The sequence below is a fragment of the Pristiophorus japonicus genome, chromosome 2 (assembly GCF_044704955.1).
Source record: "Pristiophorus japonicus isolate sPriJap1 chromosome 2, sPriJap1.hap1, whole genome shotgun sequence".
Lineage (NCBI taxonomy): Eukaryota > Metazoa > Chordata > Chondrichthyes > Pristiophoridae > Pristiophorus > Pristiophorus japonicus.
Genome location: NC_091978.1, coordinates 283283010 through 283298247, shown reverse-complemented (window position 1 = coordinate 283298247; position 15238 = coordinate 283283010). Strand labels below are relative to the sequence as shown.

General features: G+C 42.9%; 1 protein-coding gene across 3 annotated transcripts in view; it reads right to left on the bottom strand.

Annotated features, from left to right (window-relative positions):
• Window positions 1–15238, bottom strand: part of lrba (LPS-responsive vesicle trafficking, beach and anchor containing) — a 1157354-nt gene that overhangs the window by 246810 nt on the left and 895306 nt on the right. For all 3 annotated transcript variants that reach the window (XM_070871469.1, XM_070871472.1, XM_070871473.1), the window contains exon 45: window positions 12791–12910. In XM_070871469.1, coding sequence (XP_070727570.1) covers window positions 12791–12910 — 120 coding nt within the window. The remainder of the gene's footprint in view (window positions 1–12790; window positions 12911–15238) is intronic.

Genomic DNA, 15238 nt, shown 5'->3' with positions numbered 1-15238 from the left:
TTTCTCTAGTAAAGATTTGACACAGACACAGTGCGACAGAAAGCGTCCTCTTTTGTAAACTTCTATGGTTTTTCAATGAGGCAACAGGACTCCAAATATCTCTGATAAATCTCTACAGTAATAATACTCCTCAGTATTAGCCATCTTAGTAAAAGGAGTTGAAAGCTGAGATGACATGCACTAAGATTTAAAACTACCATCTATCAAGTTATTCAAATAAAGAGAAAAACAATTTTTTATGACCAAGCTATTAAGTAGTTACTAGTGCAGTAGCCCAGGGCTGAATAAGTTATAAATATTTAAATGACCAGATGCATGCAGCAAAAACAAGGCTGCCAAATATGATACTAAATTGGAATAAGGGGCTCAAATTTCCCCAATCCCTTTTTCTGGCGCCCTCACCCGAGGTGTACCGCTTTTGTCCGCCTTCAAGCGCCAAAAATCTTCCTCTCGATTCTGGCTACTCCCCAGCTTCACCTCGGTGATTGCATAGCGTGGCCCAGTGGATTGGGGGCGGAGCCAGATCCTGCCGCTGAAAATAGTGCCGGACCTCTGCACATGCGCGCTAGAGTCTGCGCGCATGTGCAGTAGCTCCTGGCAGGCCGAATCTGTGAGTACGCGCTGCAGACTGTGTGGGAGGGGCCCAAAGTACGCTGTCCCTAGCCCTGATCGAATGGGCTCCCTCTTCGGCGGCCCGCTGCATTCCCTAAAGTAGGACATCTACTTTTTATTTGTTATTTACTGATTAATTGATTGCTTATTACTTTGGTCTTGGTGCTTTAGGTGCAAGGTTCATTCTATTTTTTATTTGTTAATTAATTGCTTATTACTCTTAGTGCTTGGTGCAAATGTACTACTTTGTTTCGTGCTTGGTGCTCTAAATGCATTTATGCTTCTTTAATGTTGTTGTGAAGGTGTTTAGTGTTTTGCAAGGTCCTCTTCCCCATCCTATCTCTGGCTGCCTGCGCTAATTTCTTAAGTCACCGCAAGGTTTTTCTGAACGTACAATAGTACGCTGGCCTAAGTTAGTTTGCCGTAACTTTTAGCTGGCTAAACTTGCTTAAATGGCCAAAACAGGCGTAAGTGGCTGGTAACGCCTCCTTTTGAAAAAAAACGAAACTAAAAAAAACCTAACTAACTCACTTACACTGGCGCAAATTAAATGACCAGAATTGCAACTGAAAAAAATACTCCAGAAAAATCAAGTTGCTCCAAAAAAAAAAACAGAGCAACTCCTGGGGAAATTTGGGCTTAAGGTACTTAAAGAGACAAAAGGACGACGTGAAACTTGGTTCTTTTTGATGTGATACCTTGAGAGTTATAATTGGAACTTCTGTCAAGTCTAGTAACAGGACTAACTTACTGAACGCGGAATATCTTCTTGCTGTGTGTTCTGGTAGACCATGTGCGCCAGAAACCAGAGGTCCAAAGCACATCCAAAATTGGGCCTCATCAGCATATTGCCGGCAAGCTACAAACGCCAATTGGGGGTTCAGAGGCAGCTCCTTGGTTCTTTGATGATGATGTTGGGTCAGCTGCCTCCCTGCTAGTGGCCCTCAGGTCAGTCCTTGTGGGGATTGGGGAGAGAACAAGTGGTCTTCGGGACTGCTGTGGCGCTAGGAGGAGTAATTCAACTCAGTATTTTTTTAAAAAACCTATTTAGTGGTGGCCTCCAGCGATCCCTTTAAGAAGCGGTGGTCAGGCCACATATAAACACAGCACCGGCTGCGTTCAGGGCAGCCAGTTTTTGGTAAGGGGGTCCTCGTATTTGCATATGCAAAGGGCCTAACACCTGTTTCCGGTGTGGGTCCTGGATACCTACACTGAAGCCTTTACCAATATGGAATACGCATTCGCACATTGCCCACCATACTGGCTGCTTTGGCATCCATTTTATGCCTGTAAAATAGGCGTGGCATCAACAAATGTTTAGGCCCAAGCTTTTTGGAGGGAACTTCATTGGAGCAATGGAGAAAATGGAATTCTATTTGAGGTCAAAAGGCATCATGTGGCCAAGAAAGAACAGCAACTATAGGGAAGTCATCCAAGGTAAGAGGTGGTAAGTGCAGTTAGATCTGCAACTGACATCTTTGAAGTGAAATAAACAATATTTTAAAGGGGCAGCAGTACCTGACCGTATGAGATGTTAAAGATAACTGGTAAGTCTTTACATGAACAAGATCTTTTCATGGATTTATAAACTACACTACCCAATCACTCGATGTGGCATATTGTATTAGAATTTCATGTTCAGTTAAGAGCAGCTGAAGAAAAAAAAATCAAGACCAGAACCTGGAAGATTAATCATCAGGTCAGAGACCAGCAATAACTCTTGGGCACACGAAAGCAAAGTCAGTCAGCATGAAGGTGGTTTAAGACTCTATAGATTAATGTTACTGCGCTACCTCTGACCTCCCTTGTCTTTGCTCTTCCTTGAACAAGCCAAAGTTTAAACGAAGATACTGACATTATGTCTAACAAAGTATTCATTGTTTTGGATGCATTCAATTTAAAAAGGGAAGTAACTTGAGCAAAGGAAGATGTTCAAATAACTAGTTGCAGCATCATTGTATCAATCAACATGCTAGCTTTTTATTGCTACATGCAGTGGTCATGATATTTTTAAATTTCAGTATGTCTGCAGATCTGCTTTTTATTGTAAACCAAACAATAATAAATCTACTAAAGCCATGAAGTATGCTACCTTCAGGCAATGTGAAGAAACAGCTCGAAAGGGAGGGCCAGAAAATTGTGCACTTTTTCTCCCAAAATGGAAAATATGCCAGCCTCAGTGTATATGCCCTTCCACTATGACGCACATTTCTCTAGCATCTGGCACTGCCTATCTGTACGTGCTAAATAACTGGCAGTACGGCTGACAGTCGATGAATTTTTAAAGCACCTGTGACATTATTCCCAAAACAATGCATGTGTAAATCAATTTTCTTTAATATAAAAACTGCATTGCAACATTAGAAAACAGGCGCTATTATGCTGGCTAAAACAATAAACTGGCAACAGCCATGAAAAAAAATGGCCAGGTGGCAACTGCATTCGTTACAGCTGGAAGGGGAGTGGAAGAGAGAAGCAAGAGAAAGAAAAGCAATTTTTATTGTTTTGGATTTTTTCTTAAAGTTAACTTTGCAGTGTTGTAAACATAGAAAATAGGTGCAGGAGTAGGCCATTCGGCCCTTCGAGCCTGCACCACCATTCAATAAGATCATGGCTGATCATTCACCTCAGTACCCCTTTCCTGCTTTCTCTCCATACCCCTTGATCCCTTTAGCAGTCAGGGCCATATCTAACTCCCTCTTGAATATATCTAACGAACTGGCATCAACAACTCTCTGTGGTCGAGAATTCCACAGGTTAACAACTCTCTGAGTGAAGAAGTTTCTCCTCATCTCGGTCCTAAATGGCTTACCTCTTATCCTTGGACTGTGACCCCTGGTTCTGGACTTCCCCAACATCGGGAACATTCTTCCTGCATCTAACCTGTCCAGTCCTGTCAGAATTTTATATGTTTCTATGAGATACCCTCTCATTCTTCTAAACTCCAGCGAATACAGGCCCAGTCGATCCAGTCTCTCCTCATATGTCAGTCCTGCCATCCCTGGAATCAGTCTGGTGAACCTTTGCTGCACTTCGTCAATAGCAAGAACGTCCTTCCTCAGAGTAGGAGACCAAAACTGAACACAATATTCCAGGTGAGGCCTCACCAAGGCCCTGTACAACTGCATTAAGACCTCCCTGCTCCTATACTCAAATCCCCTAGCTATGAAGGTCAACATGCCATTTGCCTTCTTCACTGCCTGCTGTACCTGCATGCCAACTTTCAATGACTGATGTACCATGACACCCAGGTCTCGTTGCACCTCCCCTTTTCCTAATCTGCCACCATTCAGATAATATTCTGCCTTCATATTTTTGCTACCAAAGTGGATAACCTCACATTTATCCACATTATACTGCATTTGCCATGCATTTGCCCACTCACCTAACCTGTCCAAGTCACCCTGCAGCATCTTAGCATCCTCCTCACAGCTCACACCGCCACCCAGCTTAGTATCATCTGCAAACTTGGAGATATTACACTCAATTCAAAAAACAGATTTTTTTCATTTGATCGAAGTGGTAAGAATAGTGAATAAAAATTCTAAACAACTACAACTGCAAAGTTGCTCAAAGCAGATATCATAGAATTTGACAACATCATTACGCAGGTCAGGATCATCCTGGAATGAAAAGATTACCCTCAGCTTCTCTTCACCACTACAAACCATCTTCTTAAACACCTCTTCCCTGCCCCTTCTACCCACACCTCCAACAATAAGTGCGAGGAATTCATGGACTTCTTATCACTAAGATTGAGACCATCCATCAGCTGCCTCCCTCCCTTCCTATAGCCCACCAAGTCAAACTTCCTGTACAGGTCCCCCCCGCCCTATCCATGAACTTGTTTTATCTAGTTTCTGTCCTAGTCCCCCCCTCATGCCCTCTCCGAGCTTTCTTGTCCACGAGACCCACCTCCTGCTCCCTCGACTCTACACTCACCAAACTGCTGATATTATTAATGGTTCCCTCCCATCGGCTACTAATCCCCTCCCCTTCAAGTTGGCCATCATCACCACCTCCCCTCAAAAAACCTACACTTAACCCTTTTGTCCTTGCAAATTACCACCCCATCTCCAGCCTCTCCAAAGTCCGAGAATCTGTTGTTATCTCCTAAATCTGTGCACATCCTTGAACACCTCCAATCATGTTTCCACCCCTGCCACAGCACTGAATCGGCCTTGATCAACGTCACAAATGACATCCTATGTGACTGTGACCGTGACCGTGAAAAACTATCCTTCCTCATTCTTCCCGACCTTTTGACATGGTTGACCACACCATCCTCCTCCAATGCGTCTCCATCATCCAAGTGGGTGGGACTGCCCTCACCAGCTTCCATTCTTATTTATCCAGTCTAGCCAGAGAATCACCTTCAATACACTCACTTCCTGCTCCTGCATTACCTTTGGAGGGGGGGCAAGAATCTACCTTCCTATTTTTCATCTACATGCTCCCCCTCGACGACATCATCCAAAAATACGACAACAGGTTCCACATGTATGCTGACGACATCCAGCTCAACCTAACCACCGTCTCTCTCCACCCCTCTACTGCCTCTGATTTGTTACGTGGCTCTACTGCCTGTACCCTAACTGGTACTAAGTCCCATTCGCCCATCACTCCCATACTCGCTGACTTACATTGGCTCATGTTCGATCAATGACTCGATTTAAAAATTCTCATCCTTGATTTCAAATCCCTCTATGACCTCACACATCCCTATTTATGTCACCTCCTTCAGCCCGACAATCCTCCAAGATCTCTGCGTTTCTCCAATTCTGGCCTCTTGCACATCCCAGATTTTAATTGCTCTACCATTGCCTCCATGCCTTCAACTGCCTATAAGCTCTGGAATTCCCTCCCTATCTCTCTCTCCTCCTTTAAGATGCCCCTTAAAACGCCCCTGACAAGCTTTTGAACACCTGTCCTAATATCTCATGTGGCTTGGTGTCAAATTTTGTTTGATAACGCTCCTGTGAAATGCCTTGGGACATTTTACTACGTTAAAGGTGCTATATAAATGCAGTCGTTGCTCTGTGACTTCATGCTCACTTCAATTCAAATTTGAATACTTTGTGTGAACAAAACTGACTTACTCGCTTCTGTTACCTTGCTTTGGGTGAAGAGAGAAGGAAGAGACAATCTTGATTGATGCAACTGTTATACCTGATACCACTATATAACAGATATATTGATCTGCATTTCTATTGATAATATATACATTTAAATACAGGTACTCTGTAAAATTGGTACCCCTGATGTGATTAACTGGATACATTTTTATGCCCGAATCAGTGGCCTGAGATTATTTTCCTAACAATAGAGTTTTTTTAACGATCTGTAATTCTGTTCATTTCCTCTCTATTGGAAGTCTTCACTTTTGGTTTTTTTTGGGCGGGGGAGGGGGGGAAGAGCGGGGGGTACTGCAGTCGGTAGGGCTCCAAGAACTTTGCTCTTATTTTCCACAAATCTTCACACAAATGCCTTTGTAGAACTCCCACTGAGATTTAATAGAAGGAACAGGAACATTTTCTTAAAGGGTTCTGGAATATGCATTATAGTCAGTACTAAAAGCCTTAAAAACCTGAATATGCTTTATATTTCGATAAAATACCTGATCCTGGAAAAAATACCATGTGTTTCAGATATTTAAAAAATTAATGCAATTATTTTATGATTTAAAAAAATTCAGGTAACAATGGGACTCTGGTAAATTTATATAATTGATATTTAGGGAAATATTGCAAGTTAAGATAGCTTTCATTGAAAACAAGCAATACAAAAAAAAACAATTAATTTGAATTTGTTAAAAGACATGACCATTAGAAAATTCAGATAGGTTCAAACAAAGGTTATATCCCAGTACAGCAATGTAAGGATTAGGCCTTTGCTTTGATCATGAACCCCAAGGCTTTCATGGTATGAAGACATGAATTGGTTGTGACCACACATATGCTTCAGCTTTCTTCATTAAAGTGTGATACCTACTGGCATGAACTCTCTCCGCAGCCAATTCATGTGATTCTCTGCAATGTTGATTACCACTAGCCTCCAGGCAAAGCCAGCTAACTGATATTTGAACAACAAATCAAAATAATCAATCAGTCCACTGTGCAGGAAGGTCTTTTGAAATGAAAAAGATCACAGAAGATTCATCCTGGTGTCCATTACCCTTACATAAACTGGATATTCTGCACACATGAAAATTCATTGGGTAGTCAGAGAAACCGACCCATTGTTGTGCTGTATCCATATGCAATTTAATTCTGTGATTAAAACTTACACTAAAGGTAAGTGCATGAAAACACAAGAACAATGAAATCTACAGGTTGTTGACATTAAAAGCTTGTGTTTTTAATCGTGGTTTTGGACTGCTATTTTGTTGAATAGAAAAATATATTTGAGTTGAAATATATAGTTGATTTGAATACCCTGGAGAAGATTAAAATGTTCCATTTATCAGTTCATCCTCACTAGACAAAGCACTTTTACACAACACAGATTTGAAATCAATTAGTAAATAAGAACATTTTCCTGCTCTTTTTGTTAAGCATTTTCTTTATAATTCCATTCAATCTATTTCCAAGAGGACAGCCTACCAGGTTCCACAAAAAACACTGGCCCTGAAATTGCGGGCTGCCCAGGTGGGTATGATGTGCGCACCCGCCTGAAGAGGCCCCACAAGTTCCAGGTTAAGGCGCGCAAAGCACATGCGCCAAAGTCCGGCACTTGCGAACTGTCAAATTTATTTTGACAGTTCCAACACATCCCCGAGAGAAGGGCCTTCGCGGACAAAGATTTAGGCTATTTGCCCAACTCTTGCCCAGCAAATGTCCTTAAAACTCTTATGCCTGATAAAAGCAGCGCAAGAGTTTTAAAAGATAGAAAAATTAAATGTTCTCACTAATTTTTATATTAAAAACTCAGTCCATTAAGGTAATTTTATTTTTAACCCTGTTAAAATATTTTATAAACTTTTTTTTTTAAATGAATTTTTTCCTAAAACATTCAATTTAATTCAATTTCCATTAATTTTAAATATGTGAGGTGTTTTTTTTATTTATTGTGTTGTGTTTCTGTTTTGGGGGATATTCTCATTGCTAGTAATAGGAGCTCATACAAACAGAACTCACCATTATCATCAATGAGAATATTACATTGTGATTGGTGGTCCAGGCCCACATGATCCCAGGTTGCGCTTATGTTCTTGGGATGCACGGGCCTCTGCGCTGGGCTGCGCATCTAGGCCTCAGACCAGAAGTGTGCATTCCTCCAGGACCACCAGGTACTTTTGTTAACATTTTTTCGGTCGGAGGCATCTGCCCGCGGGAAGCCTCTGATCTCAATCTTTTGTGTCTGGATGCTGGGAGATGGGGGCAGTACCTTCCTTTTCCTCTTGATCACATGCCCAAGATCAGAATTGCACATGTAGTGAACTGAGATTTGAAACCCATATATTTCACATTCACCATACTGCACAATAAAGTTTCAACTGCCAGTAATTGTACCTAAACCTTTGTGGAGTTGATTGTACCCTAAACCTCATTTAAATGCAATTTATTTATTAAATATTAAAACTTCTCAGCTGGTTAGTGGTACTTCCCATTTTATAACCACTTTCCAGTCACTGGAACATCATCAATGGTATTTAAAAGATCAGGCTGAATGGCCTTTGAAATGCAACATATCCGAGAAAGTGCACATTTCGTTAGATGGAGAGTTTTGATTTTTTAGTCCAGGGGCCTGAGACCTACTGGATAACAACAACTTATATTTATATGGTGCCTTTAATGTAGTAAAACATGCCAAGATGCTTCACAGGAGTATTATACGACAAAAAATTTAACATCGAGCTAAATAGGGAGAAATTAAGGTGGTTAAATGCAATTTATGTCTTAAATATGAAGCCTTCTCCTCAGCTGGTTAATGGTAATTCCCATTTTATAACCATATATATATATATATATATGTACTTTTCAGTCACTGGAACATCATCAATAGTATTTAAAAGAAAATCAGGCTGAATGGCCTTTTAAATGGAAATTTAAAAGAAAATGCTTAGCAAAAAGAGCAGGAAAATTTAATTTGAAGAGCATCTTAAAGGAGGAAAGTGAGGTAGAGGGGGAATTCCAGAGCTTAGGGCCTAGGCAATAGAAGGCACGGCTACCAATGGTTGAGCGATTATAATCAGCAATGCTCAAGAGGGCAGAATTAGAGGAGCGCAGCCATCTCAGGGGGTACTCTAATAAACAGAGGCATGGCAAGGCACCTCAGTCCCATTGAATGTATATCCTGTGCCACGTGGGAAGTTCAGGATGCTTCTCATGTCCTAGACAACCACATGTGCAGGAAGTGTCATCAGCTGGAGGAGCTCAAGCTCCAGGTTTTAGTCACCCCGCAGTTTAAGAGTTTGCAGGCAGATAGGGAATGAGTGACCACCAGAAAGACAAAGAGGACCAGGCTGGTAGTGAAGGAACACTCCCCCCCACCCCCAGTGCATCTCACTTTCTAATCTACTGGTGATGGCAACGGCTCCTCTAAGGAGTACAGCCAAAGCAAAGACCACAGCACCATGGCTCAGCTTTCGGGGGCGTGGGGAGGAGGAAGGTCAATAAAGCAACAGTGATAGGGGATTTAATAGTTAGGGGAATGGACAGGCTTTTCTGTGGCCGAAGATGTGTTGCCAGGATGGTATGTTGCCTCCCTGGTGCCAGGCTCAAGGATGTCACTGAGCGGCTGCAGGACATTCTCAGGGGGGAAGGGTGAACAGCTAGAAGTCATGGTCCATATCAGTACCAATGACATAAGCAGAAAGATGGAAGAGGTCCTGCAGCAGATTTTAGGGAAAATAACAGGTCAATCTGGGCGGCAGTGGGCGGGAGCCCCTAATCGCAGCGGCAAATGCAATCCTTGCCAAAGTGCCGCCAAGGGAGGGGGTTGTGGGGGGGGTGACACACCTAAAAATAAAAATCTTGAAAAAAACAACCAGTGGAATACCTTCAGGGGACCCCATACAGATAAATCACTGGAAAAAAAAATTAAAAGATGTTCACTAACCATTTTTTACATGTCTTCTTACTTATCGTCAGGGTTAGACCTGCCTCCACGCAGCGGTCTTTTCCCCTGCTGCCGCCGACTCCCGCTTGGAATCTGCCAGCTTGGCGGGCGGGAGGACACTTGCGTGACTTGGTTACCAGCGGGCGGTTCCTGGCGGTACTCCCCTCCCGCCGGCTGCAGACCTGGAGGAATTTGTCACCGAGGGGAGTCCGCCGAAAAAAACTCGGCGGTAGCCAACGGCAGTGGGTGGCAAGGCCACCAATTTCGGGCTCCATGATTTTAAGTAACGAGTAGTGCATTTGATGGAGTCTACATGGATTTTAGTAAGGCCTTTGACAAGGTCCCATATGGCAGGTTGGTCAAAAAATTTAAAGCCCATGAGATTCAAGGGAAAGTGGCAAGTTGGATCCAAAATTGGTTCCCTGGCAGGAAGCAAAGGATAATGGTTGATGGGTGTTTTTGTGACTGGAAGGCTATTTACAGTGGGGTTCTGCAGGGCTCAGTACTAGCTCCCCTGCTTTTTGTGGTATATATCAATAATTTAGACTTCAATGCAGGGGCCATGATTAAGAAGTTTGCAGATGATACAAAAATTGGCAGTGAGGTTGATAATGAAGAGGATAGCTGTAGACTGCAGGAAGATATCGATAGACTGGTCAGATGGGCAGAAAAGTGGCAAATAGAATTCAATCCAGAGAAATGTGAGGTAATGCATTTGGGGAGGGCTAAAAAGACAAGTGAATACACAATACATGGTGGGATACTGAGAAATGTAAAGGAGCAGGGGATTTATAAGGATGTTGCCAAGACTGGAGAATTTTAGCTCTGAGGAAAGATTGGATGGGCTGGGGTTGTTTTCTTTGGAACAGCGGAGACTGAGGGGTGACTTAATTGAGGTGTATAAAATTGAGGAATCTAGATAGAGTGGATAGGAAGCACCTATTTTCCTTAGCAGAGAGGTCAATAACCAGGGGGCATAGACTTAAAGTAATTGTAGAAGGATTAAAGGAGAGTTGAGGAGCAATGTTTTCACTTGGCGGTCGATGGGGTCTGGAACTCACTGCCTGAAAGGGTGGTAGAGGTAGAAATCCTCACCACATTTAAAAAGTACTTGGATGTGCACTTGAAATGCTGCAACCTGCAGGGCTACACGGAGCAAGAGCTGGAAAGTGGGATTAGGCTGGATAGCTTTTTTTCGACCCCGGCATAAACACGATGGGCCGAATGGCCTCCTTTTGGACTGTAAATTTCTATGATTCTAGGAAGAGAATTTCAGAGCATAGGGCAATGAGGTCTGAGGCCTCTGTTGGGTACAGTGAAAAGTGCATGGGGGAAAAATGATCAGGATTTCAGACTCAAAAGTGGAGGGTGTGAGCTGAAGGGATGTAGAAGTCGAGGGCTGGAGAAAGTTGCAAAAGAAAGTACAGCAGGACCTGGGGGAACTTGTGCATGAAACGCAAAAGGATAGTGTGCTCGTACAGCAAGTGATCAGGAAGGCCAATGGTATCTTGGCCTTTATTGCAAAGGGGATGGAGTATAAAAACAGGGAAGTCTTGCTACAGCTATAGAAGGTATTGGTGAGGCCACACCTGGAATACTGCGTGCAGTTTTGGTTTCCATATTTACGAAAGGATATACTTGCTTTGGAGGCAGTTCAGAGAAGGTTCACGAGGTTGATTCCGGGGATGAGGGAGTTGACTTATGAGGAAAGGTTGAGTAGGTTGGGCCTCTACTCATTGGAATGCAGAAGAATGAGAGGTGATCTTATCGAAACGTATAAGATTATAAGGGGGCTTGACTAGGTGGATGCAGAAAGGATGTTTCCACTGATGGGGGAGACTAGAACTAGAGGGCATAATCTTAGAATAAGGAGACACCCATTTAAAACAGAGATGAGGAGAAATTTCTTCTCTCAAAGTAATCTGTGGAATTCGCTGCCTCAGAGAGCTGTGATAGCTGGGACATTGAATAAATTTAAGACAGAAATAGACAGTTTCTTGAACGATAAGGGAATAAGGGATTATGGGGATTGGGCGGGGAAGTGGAGCTGAGTCCATGATTAGATCAGCCGTGATCTTATTGAATGGCGGAGCAGGCTCGAGGGGCCCTATGACCTACTCGTGTTCCTATTTCTTATGTTCTTAAAGTTGGAATTAGGCAATGAAGACATTTTTAAGCAAGGCCAAGGATTTCAAAATCAATGATAGGGAGCCAGTGGAAGTTAGTGAAAACAAGAGTAATGTGTAAGCAGGATTGAGCAGATGACAAGATGCAAGTGGCGGAGGGCTGGATGAGTTAATCTTTGTGTAGAGAGGAAAACACTTAAGAGGTTGAGCCTGGCCGTGATGAAAGCATGGATGAGTGTTTCGGTCATGACGAAGATGAGAGTAAGTTTGGAGGAGGGTGATATTTTGAAGATTAAATTATCCAGCCTTGGTGATGTACTAGATGTGGAACTCAAAGTTTAGCTTAGTATCCAGCAGGACAATAAGATTGTGCACTGCTGGATTCAGTACAGTCGGGTGGAGGGGGGCGGGGGCGGAGGCGGGGCTTCGGATGGACTCAGGAATCAAGCTGTAGAATTTTAAGTGAGAACTGAACAGATTACTTCCTTATGCTTTGCTGGTGGAAGTTCTGGCTCATCTATTATAGTATATCAGACACCATAGCAATAATTGTGGAGTTAAGTGTCACCAGCAAACATGCAGAATCTGAAACGATGGTGAGAGGCAACATGTATATGATGAATAAGAGAATTAAATCTTAGAGTTTTCTAGATGTGACTATGGGGCATCGAAGGACCAGCAATTATAGGTGGTGTCTGGCTAAGATAGAAGTAGGTAGGTATGGAACCGTGAAAGATCTGCTGCAGAGGTGCACCAGATCATAACCAACACTGGTATATACACTAGGTGTATACCTTATCAACTATGACCAAAAACCTTCACAAGTGAAAACATCTGCTCTAACTTAAATACAGTTACTTTAGAAGTTCTTCACTTCATAAGATACATCAGTCTACGTTTATGAATGTTGTACTTTTAGAAACAACTGGCCACAATGTTTAAGACTACCATAGCAGAATTTCAGTACAATCTAGAACAAGATTCTTATATACCTTTACATCAGAGGTATCGCGCTGGCAGTTGCGCCAGGCTCTGGACACTGCAGAAAATGTTCTGTCCGCATGATCAAATTTTCCTCCTTGTAGGTTTAGAAAGAAGGTAGTAAATGGTTCCTGCATAGGAAAAGATTAAAGTAACATTGAGAAAAAATTACCACCCAGTAGTTAAAGTATACTAAACAACCATAATTAGTCAGTTATGGAAAATACAATATCTGATAGACATTGAGCTTTGGCACAAGTAGGAAATCAGATTATGGAAACTTGTCAGAGCTTCTCTGCTACATGTCTCCGTGATCACTTCTACACCAAGACAAATTTGTGGATGAACTTACTTGGGCTATTTTTAATTGGCCTGATTTATTGAATAAACAATGTCCAGTTTTTTGCAATTTAAAAAGAGCTTAGCAGCCGTTGCAGGAAGTACGGATTACAGAAGCCAGCAATGGGAATTAAAACAGGGTAAATGAGAAAAACATGCATAATTTAAAATGGTAAATATCTGTCTACTTATACACTAAACACCATTTGCTGTGCAATACAAATAAACAACTTGCATATAAAAAATTATGCAATTCTAAAAAAATCATGAAGCATGGAAGAAAAAAAATTTAGTTCAGCATTTTCTATGTTCCATTTCTCATTTCTTCTTTCCCCATCTGTTATTCCCTTCCTCATAATCATGCATTCTCAATCCCTATCTATCCAACTGTCTCAGTCTATCCTTCGCTCTCATTTCTCCTTCTTTGACTCCTCTAATTTTTTTTCATGTCTTCTATTCCCTCCTTTTCCTAGCCTTCTCATTCCTCCCTCACTGTCTCTCAAATCTCTCTTTCTACTTCTGGCTAATTTTCCATCCTCTTCTCTCATTCTCTATTCCCCCTGTCTACCCATCTCTTCTTTCCTCCTCCCCCCGCCACCTCCCCCACCCCACCATGTCTTATCCCTTCTTTTTTTCCTTTCTCATTCTGTCTTTTCTCCCTTCCCTCTTTCTCACATGTACTGACAGTGGTTCTTTATCTCATATTCCTATGGGGAGACGGGGGAAGGGGAGAATATCAGCTCGCATTCCCACTCCTGATCGCTATGTTCTTATGGACATTGGGTGAGGCCAGAATCAGGCTCAGCTGTAATGCATTCCAAAATAATTATCTGAAATTAGTCTACATATTGTTGACACTGTGTGTTTAGGTGAATAGACGAATAGACACTTGGGTGAGGTACAAAAGTGTAGCCAGGGTCCATATGGAGGAAGAGAGAATTGTAGTTGTATGAAATGTTCTGAAATTCTAATCATTAATCTATGTTATAATATTTGACTTTTGAACTGTTGAAAGAATATTAGTACTCAAAGCAAAAAGTGAAATAAGGAACAGCGGGCAGTTACTTAAAATAATCAAGAGCTATATAATCAATGTAAAATACAAAGAAAAAGCTGCAATTACTGGAAATCTGAAATAGAAACAGAAAATGCTGAAGATCTGAAGAGTTCGAATGCAGGGTTATAGGGCCCAAGTTTCCACAAGAAAAAAAACGGGCGCCCCTCCGAGCTGGGCGCCCGTTTTTCGCGCCTAAAAAAATCCTCGGTATTCTCCACCGACTTACAGGCCCTGTGGCACTCAGCGCAGCCAGCACGAGCTGTGGGGGGGGGCGGAGCCAGGTCCCTGCGCTGAAAACAGTGCCGGGACCTCTGCACATGCGCGCTACAGTGAGCACGCAAGTGCAGTAGCTCCAGGCACCGAACTGTGTGGGAGGGGCCTGAAGCACGCAGCCCCTAGCCCTGGCTAAATGGCCTCACTGGGGCTGCATGAATGAGGCTCCTCCCACGGCCAGCTCCTGCTCCCCCCCCCCCCCCCCCGACCGAGACCCGACACCCCCCCCCCCCCCCCCCCCCGAGACCCGCTCCGACCCGACCCCCGAGACCCGCTCCCCCCACCCCCGCCCCGACCCGAGACCCGCTCCCCCCCGACCCGACACCCGCTCCCCGCTCTCTCTCCCTCCCTCTCTCTCTCCCTCCCTCCCTCTCTCGCTCAGCGGCACGAACAGCTGCAGAATTCTCCCTGGCTGAAGCACTTTCACACAGGTAGGAAGATGGTTTATTTAATCTTTTCTTGGCTTATAAATGTTTATTCAGGTTGGATTTATTTGTATAATATTTGTAGAAGTATAAATAAGGATTTATTGTCGAATTTAATGACTTCCCTTCCTCCCCCCCCCCCCCACCTCGTTCTGGACGCCTAATTTGTAACCTGCGCCTGATTTTTTAATGTGTAGAACAGGTTTTTTCAGTTCTACAAAAATCTTCACTGGCGTCATTCTACTTTAGTTTGGAGTACGTTTTCACTGTGGAAACTTTCAAATCAGGTGTCAGTGGCCGGACACGCCCCCTTTTGAAGAAAAAATTCTGTTCTAAACTAGAACTGTTCTACCTGACTAGAACTG